The sequence below is a fragment of the Triplophysa dalaica genome, chromosome 3, assembly GCF_015846415.1.
Source record: "Triplophysa dalaica isolate WHDGS20190420 chromosome 3, ASM1584641v1, whole genome shotgun sequence".
Taxonomy (NCBI): Eukaryota; Metazoa; Chordata; class Actinopteri; order Cypriniformes; family Nemacheilidae; genus Triplophysa; species Triplophysa dalaica.
This window is the reverse complement of record NC_079544.1, coordinates 25,642,404-25,663,284: the sequence shown is the minus strand read 5'-3', so window position 1 is coordinate 25,663,284 and position 20,881 is coordinate 25,642,404. Positions and strand designations below refer to the sequence as shown.

Genomic DNA, 20,881 nt, shown 5'->3' with positions numbered 1-20,881 from the left:
CATGATAAATGAATACGGTGATTATATTCAGGTACCGTGGTATTATCATCTGATACCATCACTATACCATGGTATCACCACAGACCTTTTTTTGTAAGCCATGTTTCTTTATATAACAAGTCGCCACATCCAGTCAATATATAAAACAAAAACCGACATCTAAACTCGTAACTTTCATTTTTATTTGAAATGAAAGCATATGACACGTTTGGATATTGTGCTGATAACTGAGATCAGCTCATCAAAGAGCAAAGAAACACCATCTCACTCACATGACGGATCGGTCAGATGGTTAAGACTGAGACTTTGATGGCATTTCTCTTGCTTTTGATGTATTTCTGTCATATTCCAGCCAAAATCAATATCTAACAGCTCGTCTAGCACTTAAAGAGAGAGAGATAGAGATCCTGACTCTATGCCTTAAAAAATCATTCACCCAAAAATGAAAAGTCTGTCATTTCTCAACCTTATTCGCCCTGTGACCATAGATGTATACATACATATATATGTAATCACGGCTGTACATGCTATTTAAAAAACAGTCTGTGCCACAAATATGTGTAATAGTGTGACATGCGATAGAGTTTGGCAGGTGCATTTGACAGAGCCGCTTGTTTGTGTGAAGTGTGTCGTTCTTCTTGTTAATGAATTAGGTTAATTAATGGCACACCACTATATACTTTTTTATAATTGTTTTTTGCAATTAAAACTTGTTTTCCGGCTGCATAGCCTCCATTGATCTAGAGCCCTATGATCTGCAGGATGTGGGAAAACATGGACGGAATCACGACAGCGGAATTCTACTATTTAAATCTGTCCTCTGCTTGTTCTGCGTGTCTGAGTGAATGAGCTGCAGACTTTAACATGTTACCAGCGTGATACTAGTGGACATGTATCTCACTAAACGAGGACATGAACACATGAACTTCATCCACAGAGTTGTTCTCAATTTATTTTACGAGCATTCAACTGTTTGAGTGAAGCGGCAAAATAAAAGTCTGCTTAATTTGAACCAGATGATAAAAAATGTATAGTTTATAAACTGTAGTGAACATTATAGTATACTTTAATATTTACTGTAGTAAGTAAGTAAGGTTCAAATATACTATAGTACACCAGAATTTTACTGCAGTGTACTGTAGAAAATACTATAGCAGGCTAAACAGTATTTTTATCGACAAATGTATTTACTACTGTAAAGTAAAGCATTGAAAATACAGAACTCAGAAAAAGGAAAAAACGAATTTGGGGAAAACTCTTATTATATTGTATTGCCCTAATGTATCCATTTGTATAACGTTAATGTCATTTTTCAGTTACCTGTCTATTTATGTGATTACCTGCGCTTGTTTTTTTATTAAAGATGATAAAAGACACATACTTGTGCAACTGTTTGGCCTGTGCTACAAAACTTTAAACCTCTGTATCACTGGTGCTGAAAAAAAGGTTAACGTACAGCCCTTATAATGATGCCATCTGTATATGTCTACAGATCTATGCTTGAAACATGTAAGACATTTTTCATTTGTGGAACACAAAATAAGTTTTTAATATAATTTTTCTTACCCAACTTGGAATAATGAAGATTTTAAAGTAAAGTAGCTTCCTATATGATTTTCCATCAAGATAAATAACTTGCTTTGTGTTCCACGAAAGAGAAATAATCATACTTATTTCAATCTACATTTGGACAGAAAAACTGAATTGTCAGTTTCGGGTGAACGGTTGTTTTATTATGTGAAAATTATGTGAAATCTATCTCTCTCATAGTTTCCGGATAGATTTGATTGAAGCAGAGAGATTCTCTACTGTGAACTCTGTTTACCACATCTGTCCAACATCCACGTCAAAACCACCAACCAGACATTAAACTTTCTCTCCTGCTGCTCTGAAACACTTCTTTACAAATTCTTCAGCTAAGACTGCACAGAAAATGTTAAAGTACATAACAAACTATTTTACATATTACATAAGTTTTATGAATCCATATTGGTTCATTAGTTTTAATTAAAACCGGGTCATTCATTTTTTTAGTAGTCGGACGCATTTGGTGGAAATCTTTACTAAATGAAAACAAAAACACTTTTTTGCGTTTCTTGGGTTTGTTAGCAGCGGAAGTCGTCGTAGTTGGGTAAACTTCTATAGCGGTGAATGGGAGACTCGATATGAATCTCAACGAAAGTGTTTTCACGACTTTCGACAAAATGAAAAAAAAAAAATAGAGAGTCTGATAACTGAACTGCAACTGAGAAGATGATGTCAAATTTACCCTGACTTCCATCCATGCTGAATTAGAACTAACACCCTCACGTTAGCATTAACTATTTTTTGTAATGTGATGCAAAGTTAATATAATAGAAAGTATAGTTTTATAAACGTTTTAAAGGATTTACCATGCCAATGACCGTTGAACGCATCATCACAGGCTTGAGAAAAAGGTCCATTTCATGAATAATACGAAATGATTTGAAGGTTTGAGAGTTGCAGGAAAGGTTTAAGGTCTGATGTATAACAGAGCTCATCTTCAGACCTCTGCTAAGGACACAAGGAGTATTGAGAGCAGATAAGATGTTAATATTGAACCTACTGGACGCATGATCAACCCACGGCCTCCACCACTGCTTTTTATTCACCTTGTTTCTCTTTCTCTCTGCAAATGAAACGTCACAATATTAATGAAGCACGTCTGTCTGTCCAAAAAGTGACGGTCCAATATAACCCCTTAAAAAACTTCAGCTATCAAATAAATCACACAGCGCGAGTTCATGAGTTCAATGTTTAGAATCACTATGATTCATGAAGCAAGTAGGCCTGTCAAAGGATTAATCGTGACTCAGAATAATAATATACAAATCGTATTATATGTCTGTGTTCTGTGCATAATAATTTTGTATTTATAAACACAACCATATACATGCATATATTTATGAAAAAAATATACAAATGAATAAACATTATATAAAATTAGATTATTGGCAAAAACATGTAAATATTTTCTAAATAATTCCTAATATGCACAGTACACAGACAAATGTTATGTAACACAAACTTTTATTTTGGATGTGATGAATCGCGATTACTCCTTTGACAGCCCTAATGGCAAGTGAACAACAAATTACAGTAAAGACTTGGGTTTCATTAAACTCTCTTATTATAAAAAAATCCTGTTTGCTTTAATGACAGATATGTATTCTAGCATTCTGTTCATATTAAGGTGTAGTTTCATTTCATGTTTTCTGTATGCCTCATTAATTTTTGTTTTTAATTAAAATGCATAGTATTTTATGAATTTTTTACAATTTAAACGCTACAACAGAAGCAAAACAAACGTCTTAGTGATTCCAAACAATTAAACAATAGAAAGAATTTCCTATGAGAAGCCCTTTTCTAATAAACTAGCACGTTCACACCATCATGATCTACATCATACCATCATCATCATCATCCTCCTCCTGCTCGGGTGGAAGCAGCTTCTGTTCGTCTCCAGACTCTTGAGTCATGCTGAGCATCTTCTCCTTCCCCCTCTTAAACTTCTGCTGCCGCATCTTGATGTGATCCATCCTGAACAAATTTGATTAATATAGTCACGCAAACATTTATTGATACGTGATACACTGACTAACAGAGACTAACAACATCTGAAAGACACTCTACGGTGAGAGTTATTGGGGCAGGCTCAGACTGGAGGTGGACGTTTCATATTTGTTTTTTTAATAAGATATTAATGAAGTCTCACTGTCTCTTCAGCTGCTCCATGGATTTCTTCTCATCTTCCAGTCGAGCTCTGACGGCCTTCACGATGCTGGCCTGAAACAGCTCCGCTCCTCTGACACAACAAACACATTCATACAAAACACTGTATTTATTTGGGCTGTCAATAGATTAATTTTTTTAATCGTGATTAATCGCACACATATAGTGAAATTAAACATACGTTATTATAATTTTTTTAACATGTTTATTTTAGTGCTGTCAATTGATTAAAATAATCAATTAACTAACCAAACACAGCATTTATGTTTTTAAATATACTTTAACCTTCTAATAATTTCACATTTTATCGACAGGAAGTTATGTCGTTATGTGGATTGAGCAGCCGTGGTGCACCGCGGACGCTGCCACTTCGAGAGGTCGACCAACTCTCCCTTCCAGGGCATCTAAGCTCTTTGACACTCGTGTCAAAGATTTATGATGATGTGGGTTGAACTGCTTCCCCCCTCCACCCTATGGTGGTCAATCAGGCCCAAAATGCTATGGCGACCCATTGGGTGATGTCAAAGTGTTAGGATCCGGTTGATGGGAAGGCCGACCCGGCTGCGCACCGCCACATGCCTTGCGCCTCATGCGTCGGAGGTCATGGCGAGTGCCCTGGGTGGGACGATGTCCATGATAGTGGTCCAAGGACACATCTGTGGCTCAATCTTGTGAGATGACGCTCAGAAGGTCTGCTGCCTTCTAGGTCATATCGCAAGCAGGGCTGTATGGTGACACCGTGTAGGTTCTTCGTGGTGAAGAAGCATACTGTGCCACTGTGACCCAGCCACTTACCGGTCGCTGAGATCCCGAGCAAAGCCTGCCCTCCAGCAGCCACCTCCCCACGGGAGGGGCCTTCTACCCCGTAGGAAACCCGCCTAAAGCAGACAGGATGAGCCATGGGGATGGAGAGTACAGCGGGCGACCCCCCCCCCCCCGGCCAAACACCGCTGGTGGGTCAAAGCGGGTTGTTGCCTGCCACATCCCCCACCCAAGCCAGGCCCTCTTTAGGGCCGGGCGCCCACTCTTTCTCAAAGAGAGTTTCTCTCTCTCCTGGCTTCCCCACAGCACTCTCGATAAGACAGTACACCGGGTGACACAACTTCTGGCTGCCCTCCGCATTCTCCACGTGATTGCGTTGGCCGGCGGTAACACCAAACAGGTAAGTAGGCAGAGCAGTCAACCAACCCGGGGTCCGGCCGTGTGCAAGGTGACCACACTGTCAGACACCGAACCAGCCTCCCATGTCACAGTGAAGCAGATCGTCTCTCTGGTTCCGCAATCATGGTTCTTGGGCGCTTGAGAGTGCACAGCCCATTACGCTAGCTAGAGAGGACAACCCGTCTCGGTTATGCAATCCAGATTTGCCAGGCACCTGCCCCAGTTTTGGAGCATTCTCCACACCTCAGTGCGAGGGGAGAACACTCCCGTGCTTCAGGCCGAGGTTGCCGCCCTTCTGGCAAAAGGTGCGATCGAAATTGTGCCTCTAAAAAAGAAGGGGGGGCTGTGCCCCATTCTGGATCTGCGCCTCCTGAACAAGCACCTACACAAGCTGCTGTTCAGGATGTTGATGCAGAAGCGCATCTTGGGCTCAGTTCGTCACCAAGATTGGTTCGTGGCAATCGACCCGTAGGACGCATATTCTTACGTCTCCATCCTCCCTCGACACTGTACGTTCCTGTGGTCCGTGTTCGAGGGAACAGTGTATCAGTACAAGGTCCTGCACTTCGGTCTGGCCCTGTCTCCACGGGTTTTTATCAAACTCTCCCCAGCGCAGAGTTCCTCTTATTTCGGTATGGAACTAGACTCTGTCCGCATGTCAGCACGTCTCATCAACGAGTGTGAGCAGTCGGTGCCAAACTGGCTGAAACTGATCAGTCAGACTCCAGCGGTCCCCGGTGAAACACTTTCAGTGGCTAATGGGGCACATGTCGTCCATGACGGGATCCAGGGGCACACATACTGGAACGGGATTCAGGGACAGTAGCTCTGGAACGTGCTCTGTGGGTTATATGGAACAGGGGGTCAAATTCCCATAGTATCTGTTGTGGCAGGGGAAGATCCGGGAGAACAACTAAGTATGCTCCGGCTGGTGTGGTGGCGGGAGGTTTTGGCCCATACGGCCTACCTCGACCGCAACTAACGGCAGACTCCGGGAAGCAACCAGACGCAGATTCAGGAGGTACTTGACTCACACGGCGTTTCCTACGGTGGCGGTGCCTCTCTGTCGGCTGGGTAGCGGATCTTGTAGACCCTAGATTTCTGCGCACTCTGTCTCCAGTGGAGGACCTCGGGGAGATTGCGAGGTGAGTTAGATCGCTCGCCGCGTGCACGGATGGGATCGGATGAGATCGACAAACTCCGCAACGGGTCTGTCCCTGAACTTAGGACACAGACCCCGAAGGGAGTCATAATCCAACCCCATCAAAAAACACCCATTAAGCGAGCGATCATTCCAGCTCACCTCGCCACTCAGAAGGAGGAAGTCCTGCACATATCTCTCCAGATTTTGAGCCGCAGATAATAATTTTTTAGGGTCCAGTATTCTGTCATGGTCCATGCAGGAAATAGTCAAGACGAGCAGATACACAAAAGGATATTTTAATCCACGAGAAGATACGGGTAGAACACGACACCACAAACATTTTCAATACTGGACAAGGAACTGAACAAAGGGGAGAACTTAAATAGAACAGATAACAAGGACTATACAGGTGATGGGTATGAACTATCATTGGTTCTCAACTCCAGTCCTCAGGCCCCACCTGACAGAATACTTTGGATGTCTCCCTATTGAACACCTGAACATGTTAATGAGATAATGAAGTGATGATTGATCAATAATGATGAACAGGTGATGTTAATCGCTGAAGAAAACATCATAAGTAAGTTCATAAACCATAATAATGTTTCCTTTAGTGGGGCTCTTACCCTTGATTTAATTTTTATATCAGCTGTTATAGTGTTTTTCTGAACAGCCATACAAAAGACAAAATTGTTGGAATGAAACCCTCTTAAATTGTTATAAGACAGATACAAATAAGGGGGATTTAAGTCTGACAAATATCGTGACACACCAAAAATCAACCAACATTTGCACAGCTATTACCAACACCAGGATGAAATAATTTTGTCTTTTGTCAGGCTCTTATAAATATGCTTCAGAAACAAACTATTTCAGCTAGCAAAAAATGTAACATAATAAATCAAGGGTAAGAGCCACACTTAATAAAAGCTCAACACTATTAAGGTTTTTATTCTAGTGATTGTGTTTTTTAACATCACCTGTTCATCATTAATGACTCAATCATCACTTCATTATCTCATTAACTTGTTCAGGTGTTCAATAGGGAGACATCCAAAGTATTCTGTCAGGGGGGCCTGAGGACTGGAGTTGAGAACGTCTTGGTTACGTATGTAACCTCAGTTCCCTGATGGAGGGAACGAGACGTTGTGTCGAGAACGACAGATGGGGTTCGCCCTTGAGAACCAATCAACTCTGACTACTATAGAAAAGGCCAATGAAATTTGGCGAATGCAATTTGCATGCCGGGCTCCGCCCCCGGAAATCCGGTATAAAAGGAGGCCGGCGTGCAGCATTCACTTACCTTTGTTCTGAAGAGCCTGAGACCTCTCAAACTGCAGCAGAATACGATACGTGTTCGTGGCATAAGGGACACAACGTCTCGTTCCCTCCATCAGGGAACTGAGGTTACATACGTAACCAAGACGTTCCCTTTCTGTCGGTCTCTCGACGTTGTGTCGAGAACGACAGATGGGGTTGCCTATGGAAAACGCCACAACGCTGTATCGCGTCACAATCTCTAGCGAAGCGACGGTAACAAGCCTGGGCGTGTCATCTCGAAGCTTTCGTGAGACTGTAACCTTCCAGTGTGGTGGTCGGGGGGTTCCAGAGCTTTCTTGGAGAAAGATGGGTACAGCCCTGACCGGTAACTTTCACGGACGGGGCCTTAGCTCTCTATAGGCGAGAGGCCATCCAGATCAGTTTACACCGGGTAAGCGCGACTCTTAATCAGAGAAGCGCTACAGAGGCCACCTCCTACCCGTGGGGAGGAATATGGTGGATATAGGTATGGTCTCGTCCTTGGAGGAGAACGCATGGAACGTGCGGACTGAGTAGTTAACCGCGAGGTGGAGGCCCACCTGGGGAAGCTCATGGGTTACCAGGAGTGGGAACCATTCTCATGAGGATACATCAGACGGAACAGCCCACGGAGGGGGTGTTACAGACGTCCGGTAGCACTAGGTCCGGTTAGAGCTATCTGTGATAGCTCACATGGTATCCCGGCCTAAGGGGGAAGGCTGCTCTGCCCAGCCAGCCCCCAGGGGGTGCTTGTTTGGTGATGGATGGAATGCCTATTCTTAACCAGTGTCTGGGTAAGAAGGGAGGCTGGTGAGGTACCAGTTTCTTAGCGATGTGTTCGGGTAAGAAGAAAAGGTAAATAGCACACTGACCCAACCTGTTAGAGGGTGGAAAGGTGCTTTCGCAGGCATACGCCCCCCCGGATGCCAGTCCTACATGTCGCCACGCAGGACGTGGGCTGACACCGGGTTTACGCGAAGGTTGTTAACCCTTGCGAAGGTGTTTGGGCATAGCCCAACCCGCAGCTCTACAGATGTCTGCTAGAGAGGCGCTTCTGCCAGTGTCCAGGAGGTGGCTAAACTCCGTGATGAGTGAGCCCTCACTGCCAATGGGCATGGGAGATTCTGAGATCGGAATGCCGTCGTAACGGCGTCCACGACCCAGTGCGCCAGCCTCTGTTTGGAGACAGCCTTCCCCTTCTGCTGTCCTCCAACAGACACGGAGCTGGTCAGAGCTTCAGAGCTCTGCGTGCGGTCCAGTACGTACTGGACACAACACTAATCGGGTTGGGTCTTCCTCCCCTATGGGGAGCGCCTGCAAGTTCACCACTTGGCCCCGGAGGGAGTAGTGGGAACTTCTTGGGCACGCATCCGGGCCTGGGTCTCAAGATAACGTGAGAGTTTCCAGGGCCGAGTTTAAGGCAATCCAGGGACACGGAGGATGCTCGGTGGTCCCCTACCCTCTTGAAAGAAGTGAGCGCCGTCAGGAGGGCCGTCTTACTCTATGAGGAAGATCGGAACCTCCGAGGGGCTCTTTGGGGGGCCCTGAGGCTCCCCAGGACCACTTAGGGTCCCAAGAGGGTATGGAGCGGAGATGAGGCGGATTCCGCCCTCTCGCTGCTTAGGAACCTGGTGACCAGGTCGTGTTGCCCTAGAAACTTTCCACCGACTGAGTCGTGATGAGTGGCAATAGCGACTACATACACTTTCAGTGTGGAAGGGAGATGTTAGTCTCCAGTCTCGTGAGGAGGGGAACACAATCCTGATCAAGCACCTCAGTGGGTCTTTCTCGTTGAGAAAGACACCAGGACGAGAAGAGGCACCGTCTAGAGGCGTGTAACCGCCTAGTAGATGGGGCCCTAGCCTGGGTGATGGTCTCAGCCGTATAGGGGGAGTAGCCATCTTAGGATCTTCTCGTCCCGTCTAGAGACCAGACATGGGTGTTCCAGAGGTCTGATCTGGGATGCCAGAACGTGTCCTTCCCCTGAGAGAGCAGGTCCTCTGTCAGGGGAATGGTTCAGGGGGAGTCGCTGTCCAGAGCATCGGCTCTGAGGCCAAGTGCGGTTAGACCGGTGTGGTGTAACCAATAACACTTGGTGCTCCTGCTCCCTGACCTTGCACAGAGTCTGTACAAGAAGGCTCCTGGGGGGGGGAAGGTGTGCTTCCGCCCATCCCGCGGCCAGCTGTGCGCAAGGATATCCGTGCCGAGGGCAGGGACTATCAAGCCGGCAAATGGTGGTGTTACGGGAGGTGAACAGGTTTTACCTGGGCCTACCCGAACAGCCTCCAAATGAGCTGGACTGCACGGGGGTGGAGTCGCCACTCTCCACGAGGCATAAACTGGCGAGAAAGCACGTCGGCTGTCTAGTTCAGTTTGCCCGGGGTGTGTGGCCTGCAGGGAACGAGTCACCTGTTGACTCCACCGGAGGAGGCGTCGAGCAAGTTGTGTTTAGCTGCTGTGTGCGAACGCCACCCTGACGATCTGTATTCGCTACAGCTATAGTGCTGTCCTCGGAACAGCACGTGCATGTCTCGCACGAGAGGCCGTAGCCTGCTCAGTGCAAGTAGCATAGCCCACAACTCTTGGCAATTGATATGCCAGCGCAGGCGGGGGTTCGTCCAACACCCCACCTGCGTGCCCGTTGCACACTACACCGCACCCCTGCAGGGAGACTTCAGTCGTCACCACGACCTGCCTCATAACCTGCTCAGAGGGACCTGAGTCCGTCGAAAAAGTCATAAAGACTAGGGGTTATGGTGCGTCGGCAGCAGGGCGGCATCACCATGCACCTGCTGCCGGTGTGCCACGCTCTCCTCGGAACTCGACTCTGAAACCAGTGTTGGAGCGGTGTCATGTGCATCAACTCGAGGGGTATTAGCCCGCGAGGACGCCATGTGTCCCAGGAGCCTCTGAATTGTTTCAGGGGGACCGCTGTCTGCCTAAAATGTTCATTTCAGACAGTTCAACACTGGTTGGGCACAACTGCGGACAGGTGTGCCGACATGGTGACAGAGCTGAGTTCCATACCGAGAAAGAGGATGCTCTGCACTGGGGAGAGCTTGCCCCTCTCTTGGTTGACCTGGAGTCCCAATCGACCTAGGTGCCGGAGCACCAGGTCCCTTTGTGTACATAACAGATCTCGCGAGTGTGCCAAGATAGGCCAGTCGCTGAGATAGTTTAGTACCCGCTCGCCTTCCTCCTCTCAGGGAGAAAGGGCGGTCAGGGACAGACCGAAAGGGAGGACTCTGTACTGATATGCCCGCCTCTCGCACGCGAACCGTGGGAACGGCCGGTGTCGAGGAGGATCGAGACATGAAAGTAAGCGTCCTTCAGGTCGATTGCCACGAACCAATCCTGACACCTCATAGATGTCAGGACGCGCCTCTGTGTGAGCACCCTGAATGGCAGCTTGTGAAGGTGCTCTGTTCAGGGTACGCAGCCTTTGGGGGCAACCCGCCGTCTTTCTTGGGAACGATGAAGTGCGGGTGGTGACCCACTGAACATCTTGGTTTTGAGGGACGAACTCGATGCCTGTTTTGCCAGAAGGGTGGTGACCTCTACCCGAAGTACGGAGGCGTCCCTGCCTCTGACAGAGGGAGAGATGATGCCCCGAAACTTGGGTGAGTCTCTGGCGAACTGGATCGAGTAACCAAGACGGACCGCCCTCATTAGCCAGCGAGACAGTGTGGGCAGCTCCCAGGGACTGTGACAGGGTGACCAAGGGGACGGTCTGCTTCATCATTCCCACGGGGGGTGGTTCGTCGGCTGGCGGAGCTAACCATGTCGCGGGGAGTCCCCGGAGGGAAGGTTTTTGCTCCGCCTGCTTACCTGCCTGGCGGGACAACGGCACGCACTGTCGGTTTGAGAGTGGTGACGGCTGTCGTATATGTGTACGACCTCACGCCTCGCCAGGGTGTGAGGTCGGTTCGCCGAGCACAGTCCAGTGGAGTGTGCGATCGGCTGCAAGTAAACCCGGGGAGAACAGAAAACTCAGTGAGTAAGTGGGCGCCAAGCCCTAACAAGGGCCCGGCTTTGGTGACGAGGCAGGAGTCGTCCCGTACCGACCGATCAGAGCCGTGGCTGTGAAGGTTCGGGCCCGATGTTGTTCTCCCTGGGGTCTTCCCGTCAGTGTCCCTTCTCGCGAGGAGGTTGCTGACGGGGTGGAGGTTTCCCCCTCGACCTCTGCTTCCGGGGTGCCGCCTGTGGGGGCACAGGAACCGGAGCCGATGTCGAAAGGGTCCTGGGTTGCAGGGAAGCAGACGTCACGTGAGATCTCGGAGGCCTGTAGGCGGCCGAGTCGCGGCGTGAAAAAAATGTGGTTAATTGCCACTGTCTGCTTCGCCGTCAAAAAACTGCTGAGCGCAGTCCTCGACGGTGTTACCAACAACCCACCCTGCGAGATGAGTGCATCAAGAAAGCGGACTTCCTTGCTGTCACTCTTCTGCACAAGGTATAGCCGGGGGTGTCTCTCCTGGACCACTACCGTGGACATCGTCCGACCCAGGGCCCGTGCCGCCGCCTTAGTCGCCCGTAGAGCGCTGTCAGCGGTGGCACGGAGATCCTGCATTATACCCGGGTCGGCCTTACCCTCGTGGAGCCCTCTCAACGCCCTGGCCTGGCGGACCTGCAGGATGGCCAAGGCATAGAGAGAGGAGGCAGCCTGGCCCGCAACATCGCAAGCTTTCGACACCAGTGATGCCGAAGTCTTACGTGCTTTGGACGGTAGGAGTGGTCGATCCCCCCCCAGGTGGTAGCCGTCCGCGGCACAGGTGCACCGCAGGCGGACGTTCCACCCGGGGGATCTCGACGCAGTCCTTGGCTGCCTCACCATCGAGGGAAGTAAGGGAGCCGGAGCTGGTTTCACTGGAACGGTCCGTGAGAGGAGCGTTCCAAGTTTTACACAGCTCCTCATGCACCTCCGGGAAAAACTGGCCGCCGCCTTAGTCGCCCGTAGAGCGCTGTCAGCGGTGGCACGGAGATCCTGCATTATACCCGGGTCGGCCTTACCCTCGTGGAGCCCTCTCAACGCCCTGGCCTGGCGGACCTGCAGGATGGCCAAGGCATAGAGAGAGGATGCAGCCTGGCCCGCAACATCGCAAGCTTTCGACACCAGTGATGCCGAAGTCTTACGTGCTTTGGACGGTAGGAGTGGTCGATCCCCCCCCAGGTGGTAGCCGTCCGCGGCACAGGTGCACCGCAGGCGGACGTTCCACCCGGGGGATCTCGACGCAGTCCTTGGCTGCCTCACCATCGAGGGAAGTAAGGGAGCCGGAGCTGGTTTCACTGGAACGGTCCGTGAGAGGAGCGTTCCAAGTTTTACACAGCTCCTCATGCACCTCCGGGAAAAACATGGCACCCGGGGTGGGCGCGGTTTGCACCGCGCACCGACCTCGGGAACCACGTATCCCCGGGTTAGCACGGATGACATCACTTCTGCTTCCTCCTGAACTCGACCGCTGGGGGTGGAGTTTGGATTCGGCAGAGTCGGATGCCAGTCTCCCTCCGATGCTGCGAGCGACATCTCATCTACGTCACACATCGTTTCCGAGTGTGTGCGTGAGGATCCGGACGGTATGCCACCGCCGGTTGGGGAACGTTCAGAAGAGCGAATCGGGGTGCGATCGGCCCGTGAGCACTTGGCTGGCGGGTTTACGTTCGCAGAGTTCCCCGTATCACTAACGCTGCTAACGTGGGTGGTCATCGGGGCCGTAGCCACAGATGTCACAGCCCGGGTAGCAGACGAAATGGTGGCTGGTTCCCGTAGGAAGACAGCCACCCGTGACCGCAACTTCTGAATGACAATCTGCCCGCAGTGCAGGCAGATGTGTCAACGAACGCTGCTTCAGTGTGCTGGACGCCCAGACACCTAATGCAGCGATCGTGTCCATCCCCCTCCTCGATGAGGGTGCCGCACCCAAGAGAACAGCGGGACATGCCGCGCTGGAGAATGCTCAGTCAGTCCTGAAAAGGACTTTTAGAAAAAATCTCTAACACCTCCGGAACCGCCGAGACGCCCAGGGGAAGGTCGCTGCAGAAAGGGACGATCCGCTGTAACACGTCGTAGCACCAGCGTGTAGTTGTAGAGGATTGAATCCTGAGTTGTACTCATGAGCGATGGCTCTGAAGAACAAAAGGTAAGTGAATGCTGCACGCCGGCCTCCTTTTATACCGGATTTCCGGGGGCGGAGCCCGGCATGCAAATTGCATTCGCCAAATTTCATTGGCCTTTTCTATAGTAGTCAGAGTTGATTGGTTCTCAAGGGCGAACCCCATCTGTCGTTCTCGACACAACGTCGAGAGACCGACAGAAAGGGAACCACTGATAATGGGGTGCAGGTGCAGAAGTCAATGAGAACAAAAACACAGGTGAGAGAGCGTGTCAAAATGATAGTCCATGGGGAAAAACGAGGAAAACAGGCAGGGAATACACAGGAGTGTTACAGGTATTTAGAAAATATTTGTAATTTGACAGAAAACAGAAAAGTGCAATTATAGAAAAAAAGTAAAGACTGGTTGTGTGAAAGGTGTTGCTTGTGTGTTAAACAGATCGTACCGGGATGCAAGTATCTGACCCGCCCGGATGTCAGCGATGACGTGCAGGAAGTAGTAGCTCATGAAGACGCGTCTCTGCAGAAGCAGAAAGGTAAAACAGATGCTGTCCCAGATGATCCCGGCCTCATCCTGCGGCAGGTCACATTTATTCTTATCTGTTGTCTCTGGAACTACACACATGAAGGACATAAAGAACATTATAGATAATTTAAGAGTTTCATGTTGAATTTCACATAAAGGATATCAATCCATCCATCTTAGCTTGTTTAACACTTGACTTCTACTTTATCATTATTGAATAAATAAAATGTATAATTGACCCTTCTCTTACTTCATTCACTCTTTCAGAGTCAGTCTGTCTGTCTCTGTTAATTTTTTTTTTTTTTATTATTTTCATAAGTGAAAACATCACATTCCAAGTGGCAAAGCTGGGACCACGACCCCAAGCATTCATGTTTTTTTCACCTGGCAGATCTTCATATTCTTTAATGGTGCAGGCTAAACTGAGCAGTTGAATGAGCCAACAGCTGTTCTCCATCAAAGACTTGATATAACCGCATGCCAAAATCTGAAAAAAACAAAAACAGAATAATCTCACAGCTGTATAATGTAAAGCAAAAGACTTTCGTCCCACTTTTAAGATGAATTCTCATCATCCTTAAATATTACTTGTGTTCTGAACAAAGGTATTCTTTCGTCCTTTAAGAACTCACAGCTAAGACGTTCTTCATGGTGATAACGAAGACGTTGTAAGCGATGAGGAAGTCCCAGTACCGCAGAATCTCTTTGATAGGCTTGAGTAAAAGCTCCCCTCCGAACAGCAGGAAATAAAAACACGCCACCAGGTATCCCATGCAGAAGATGCTGATGCGAGTGGTCCCCGTGATAAAGATGATCGTCAGGACGAACCAGAACAGATAGCTGAACATGATGACCTTGAACATGTCCAGATATGATCTGAGAGGAGGAGAAATGTAAATGCGAAACGTTGACTTCATCCTGATCAACATATTATTCAAACTGTGTGTCAAATTAGTGTGTAAGTGGCCATACTTCTATTTTAATGACATTTATTGAATATGTTATGCTATTTCCCATCAAATCCCCTACAAACCCAAGTATACTTCAGGATTATTTAATAAGTACACCTAAAATATCTTTGAACTTTAAGTCTAGGTTGTATAGTTAGTATGCTTGTAATAAAACATCATATCAATGCACTTGTATACTAAGTGTACTATCTCAGTACTACTTTGGACTAAATTGGAACACTTTTTAGTTTATACAACTTATACAAGTATATTATTTGTTTAACAGTAGTAAACTTACAACTACATTTTCAGTCTACAATAAACTAAAAGTGCATTTACTGTAAAATAATACAAGGTCAATACTTAATTTGAGTATTTTTTTATTCAAGCACTTTTTAGTTGATGAAAGTACACTTTGAAGTATATTCCCAGTAAACTACTAAAGTAGTGGAAAAAGTGGAAAAGTATTTAACAGGCTACTTAATCGCAAGAGTAAACACAACAAGCCAAGTATACTAATCTTTTGATCAGGATATACTTAAATGTACAATGAAGGTATTGTGCAAATATAATCATGTGTAATTTGAGGTAGGCCTATTCAATGATCATCCTGAGAAGTACATAAAAGTATTTTTTTGTTTAAAAGAAGTATTCTACAGCAATAGCACACTAGAATAATGGACATTAGATGACCTAACGAGCGAATCGATATACTCTATCTAGAACAATTCCTTCACATGACGCTTATTTTATCACAAAATAATAGCCGTCACGGATCTCTCGGAATGCACTTTAGATGGGCCACTCCAAAGGTTAAAGTGCATACTCTCTGTTTGTAGACAGACGTGGTGTTTAGCCACAGGCCGGTTCTAAAAGCAATGATGAAAAGCTGAGATGTTCAGCATTGATGGACCACAACAAGTAGAAGCTTCCTCCTGTAAAATCAATCACCTTGTAGAAAAAAACATCAGTCCATACTTAAAAGCTACTTATTGGGTTAGAGCTCAGACAGAGAGAGAGAGAGCGGGCGAGGGAGTGTGATAGATTTTTCCCCTCTTTTCTGGAACATGAGCTGTGGAAATTCTTGGAAAGTGAGGGTGAAAAAAGAGCTTCAGTAGAGTGACATGATGTAAAAGCGAAATAAAGGCTTCTCTCATCCTAACGGTCGTGTACCTGCAGTGTATGAAGTCTGGTACGGGGTTGTGAACACTGAACGATGCGGCGTCCAGGTCTCTGCAGATCTCAACATTGTCTCCCGCCATCAGACGAACGGCTGCTTTATTCTCCTCGTCGAACACCTGCCTCTGCAGCGACGCGCACAGCAAGAGCATGAAATCATCTACAGCACACAGAAATGTAAGAATTACTCCAAAAGTACAATTATAAAACAATTAAAAAGAGTAAATAAAAGTACTTGTCACTTTATGTATAGGTCCCAACTTTAATTGATGTTCCAAACAGCACATACATCCATCAATACAGTGATCTATACTTGATATGATAACTCCAGCCAGTTAAAACAGAAAATGTCTTCTGAGGCTAAATAATACATTTGTGAGAACAAAAACCTGTCCTATTTTGAGCCTATTTAGTGAAATTCAAACAAACTCTAAATGCTATTATTATTACACACTGATAACATTAAATCTAATTGGTTCTTGTGTATTGTTGTCATATGCTGTTATATGTCATATTTCACCTAGATACACTAAACCAATGAGATTCGAGAACCTACTGAAGTGTCATATTTGAATTTAGCACTGTTATGTTTTTGTTTTGGTGTCTATACTGCTTAATAAGCTCAACATGTTATCAATAACTATGGTTTCACATCAGAAGATATTTAATAAACAGAAGTCAACTGGAATAATACAGTAAATATATATATATATTTCTATTCTCACTTATATATATTTATATATTTACTAGTCCTGTCAATCGATAATAAAAAAAATCTGATTAAACACACATTTTACATTAGTAGCAGGAGTCACAGCAGTAAATTTAAGAACGTGGCCCCTTTAAGAACTGCCTCTTTACGTAGATGACGCCACTCCCATTTTTACAACTCTTTGCATTCATTTAAGATTTTATTTAACACGTTGAAGTCTGTGCTTAAGAAAATGCTAAACAAAACAGACATTCTGTCATAATCTTATGTGGTTTCATTCATTCAAGCACGAAAGAGAACTTAATACTGGTGCGCTGGCTGACAGATTCTGACAGAGATTCACTGATGCAGCCTTTATCCTGTGACTGTATACATCAGACTGGACCTCGCGTTACGTTTTGCCACCTCCCACAGCTAGAAGCTGTCTATCTTAACTGAACAAAGTAACTGTTCTTACAGCACTTACAGTAAGTGGTTTAAAAGCCCGTACACGAATAAGAGCGTGATTATATAATGTAACCTAGACAAAGGAAGACACAACAAACTGATGCTGCGTTAAATATTTTTTACGTCGACAGCCCTAATATTTACATATTTATCTCCCTTACATATATATATATATATTTGACTCAAGAAAGGAACTCATTTACATCTTGAATGTCGGGAAGGGAGCAGGCCAGGCGCCAGAATGGCAAAACTGAGGGGGCATTTTAATCCCATTGGGGGGCTCCACTAGACCTTATTGTGTCAGATTTACTGCTAATTTTCATTTATTTATTCACGTAGGCTATTTATTATTACAGATACCTATTGCCTGTCCGATACACATTCGGCTTTTTATGAAATATTCAATCGAGTAAAAGTCTTAAAGAAAACAACAACAAGTCTCCAACAACAAGTTTACGTACATTCGCGATGGTTCGTGAATCGTACTAGGGCACGACTTGTTTGCGTGATTCAGATTCAACTCAGTTTTTTCCCAGCCAATAACTTTGTTAATTATTTACCTTCGGCTTTACAACTTTGCACACTGCTTACATTCACACATGGTAATACTACACTGCATGAAATGTAATTTACATGATCTTTAATAACCCTGATAATCACTGGCATAATGCGCTTGTTGTACAAGTACAAGGAACATAAACCCACCACTTTTTGTCAAAGTCAATTGTGTCACGACCAATTATTGAAAGAAATCAAATATAAGCTTGTGGAAGGTGTATTAAGGACCATTTATATCTAAAAACTTGTGCGTGGGTCGCGCCACTTTCCCCATATTTTATCTACAGACTAATGTAAAAACAATATATTTCTTTAACAGCATCATTTAAAGAATGAAAGCCGACATTCAAATATTGTTGCCTTTGCAACTGATGTCTTTATTATCTGTATGTGAAGGGCAAATTTATAATAATGGGTTTTACTTGTAGAAAAAAAGTTCTCAAACACTTTTACAGTCTTTACTGCTAAATACATGAAATATAGAATAATCCTCATTAAAGCTACGAGATCACATTCATTTAGAATTTTCTTTGATTAACAATAGTGACAGGAGTCACAGCAGCACGTTAAAGAACACTGCCCCGTTAAGAGCTGCCGCCCTTAGCAGGTTTTGCGCTTACTATTTTCACGACTCTTTTTATTCATTTAAGAATTTATTTAACTCGTTGAAGACTGTGCTTGCGAAAATACTAGACAAAATCTGCTTTCTTGAGTTTCTTGATGTGAATGATCTTGAGTGTTTTTGTTCATTCAAGCATGAAAGAGAAGTTAATACTTCTGAAGCACCAAGCGTTGTATCTTTGGTTAACACATCAGCTCAGGTTGTGTACCATTGTGCAACCGCTTCTAAACAAAAATAACTTGGATCCCTCCATTTTGTCTAATTTTAGACCTATATCTTAACACCTTCCTTTCTCCTGGAGAGAGTTGTTTTTAATCAACTTCAATAATTTCTAGATGAATTTAGTACTTATGAAAAAGGTCAGTCTGGTTTTAATGGAGACATCATATGAAAAATGTTCTGTGTTTAAGTGCTATGATCGGGTTCCCGCTGCATTTAGCAACCCAGAAAACGTGAAAAATAAGAACCCAGTAAGTTTGTTTTGGTGTGCCTTTCCCTGCAAGCATGTGAGAAATCGAGCGATTCAGAATTGGCTCCGGTTGTGATGTCCAAAGCCGATTTTATTATAATATTATCGGCACTTATTCTACACAGTTCCACCCACTGCGCTCTGCCATTGTTGTTTTCAAAAGCGACAGCGCAGAACGTGACGCCATGGCTAAGTTTGTGTACAACATGCAATGTAGTCGCTGCATAAAGTCCAAACCTAGGAAGAAGGAGTCTTTTTTGACGAGGCAAGAAGGGTTTTGTTTACACAGCCATTGAATGTTTTAAGCAAAATATGTTCCAGACATTTCATGAAGACCCTAATAAATCTTACCAACTTGTTGAAGTGATCGTATGAGGCGACCTTTAAGCCCCGTCACACTACAGAATCTGCTCTTTTAAGAGTTTCTATTGATCTTCTTTTAACTGTGGACTCTGGTTACCCTGCTGTTTTAGTCCTTTTCAATTGACTGCAGCCTTTGATACTGTCAACCACTCTATTCTTTTATCTAGACTTGAAAAGTGTGTCAGCATTAAGTACATAGCCCTTAAATGGTTTCAATCATATTTGACGGAGAGAAGTTTTTCTGTTCACCTTATTACATTTTCGTCATCTGCTGCCCCTCTAATTGGTAGCATCCCCCAAGGATCAATATTGGGCCCTATGTTGTTTTCTTTGTATTAGGGCTGCAACAACGAATCGATTAAAATCGATTACTAAAAAAGTTGGCAACGAATTTCATAATCGATTCGTTGTGTCGCGCAACGCGGAGACGTCTGATTATTAAAAAAAAAAAACATTTGAGTGCGGAGCGGAGTGAACACACTCCGTCTCTCTTGCGCACTGATGAGTTCGGCGCCTCATAGACAATGCGGAGCAAAAATAAAAAAAATGAGCGGAGGTAGAGGAAAGATACATGGTGGAGGCAGAGAAATCAGTGCGACGACAAGCCATCCAAGGTTGGGGAGCATTTCACACTAAATAAACAGAAAAACTGTGTTAACTACAAAATATGCAAAAGCGACATGGCACGGGAGCACCACGGCAATGATCCAGCACCTGAACGCAAACATGTTGGAGTCTTTGATGAGGAGTTCAACAGCAGGTTAAGTCACTACAGAATCCTACTTTTGTTCCATTTCGAAGTGAAGAACGTAATGTCCCTGGTGCTGGTGTGTACTCGTTATCCAGCTTGACAAGCATGACAAGTTAGCGTTAGCTGGTTAATAACAGTAGTGAAGCAGGGGTGGTATAGTTACTTTGCAAGACTAAAGACACGTTTTTATTCACTCGCCTTTCTTGGACCATTCATTTATCAATCTGTTATCATGTATAGCTACACTGCAAAACTTACTTAGTAATTTTGTCTGATTTCCAGTCCAAATATCTAAAAAATCTTAAATCAAGATTACTAGACAAGAAAATTAATTGATGCTTAAAACTTCTGTTTGAAATTATATCTCATTAAGATTATTTTTCGTACCCCATTGGCAGATAATTTTGCTTGTTTTAAGCAAACAATCACTTAATTTGAGGTGTTTTTTCAGAAAACAAGACATAATTTCTTATGCTATTTCATGTGTCTAGTACATGTTTCTTGATTTAAGATTTTTTTATATATTTGGACTGACAACAGGACAAAACTACTAAATTAGAAAAGCAATTTTTGCAGTGTATATTCTGTGCTTTGTCCCATATAGGTTATTATTGAAAATATATTTGTGTGTTTTGTACTTTTTAATTAATTTTAAAGTTCTTTTATAGCACTCGGTCATCTTAAGCTGGGTTTAAATGTAGTGTATAAATTAACCTTGCACTTACTACAATGATGGTAATCATTTAATGAATAAGCTTCAAGTGAACTTGAGAGACTGTGTGTGTCTGCGTGTGTGTGCATCTGCGAGTGTGTGCGTCTGCAGTGTAGTGTAGAGAACAA

The 20,881-nt window shown here is 45.0% G+C and overlaps 1 protein-coding gene across 1 annotated transcript in view; it reads right to left on the bottom strand.

Moving 5' to 3' along the window:
- Nucleotides 1-20,881, bottom strand: part of LOC130418249 (piezo-type mechanosensitive ion channel component 2) — a 98,201-nt gene that overhangs the window by 27,623 nt on the left and 49,697 nt on the right. Inside the window, exons 25-31 of the mRNA XM_056744284.1 lie at nucleotides 16,114-16,279; nucleotides 14,623-14,866; nucleotides 14,375-14,477; nucleotides 13,911-14,079; nucleotides 3,737-3,826; nucleotides 3,431-3,561; nucleotides 2,588-2,650 (exon numbers count right to left, since the gene is read on the bottom strand). Of these exons, the coding sequence (XP_056600262.1) occupies nucleotides 2,588-2,650; nucleotides 3,431-3,561; nucleotides 3,737-3,826; nucleotides 13,911-14,079; nucleotides 14,375-14,477; nucleotides 14,623-14,866; nucleotides 16,114-16,279 (966 nt within the window). The remainder of the gene's footprint in view (nucleotides 1-2,587; nucleotides 2,651-3,430; nucleotides 3,562-3,736; nucleotides 3,827-13,910; nucleotides 14,080-14,374; nucleotides 14,478-14,622; nucleotides 14,867-16,113; nucleotides 16,280-20,881) is intronic.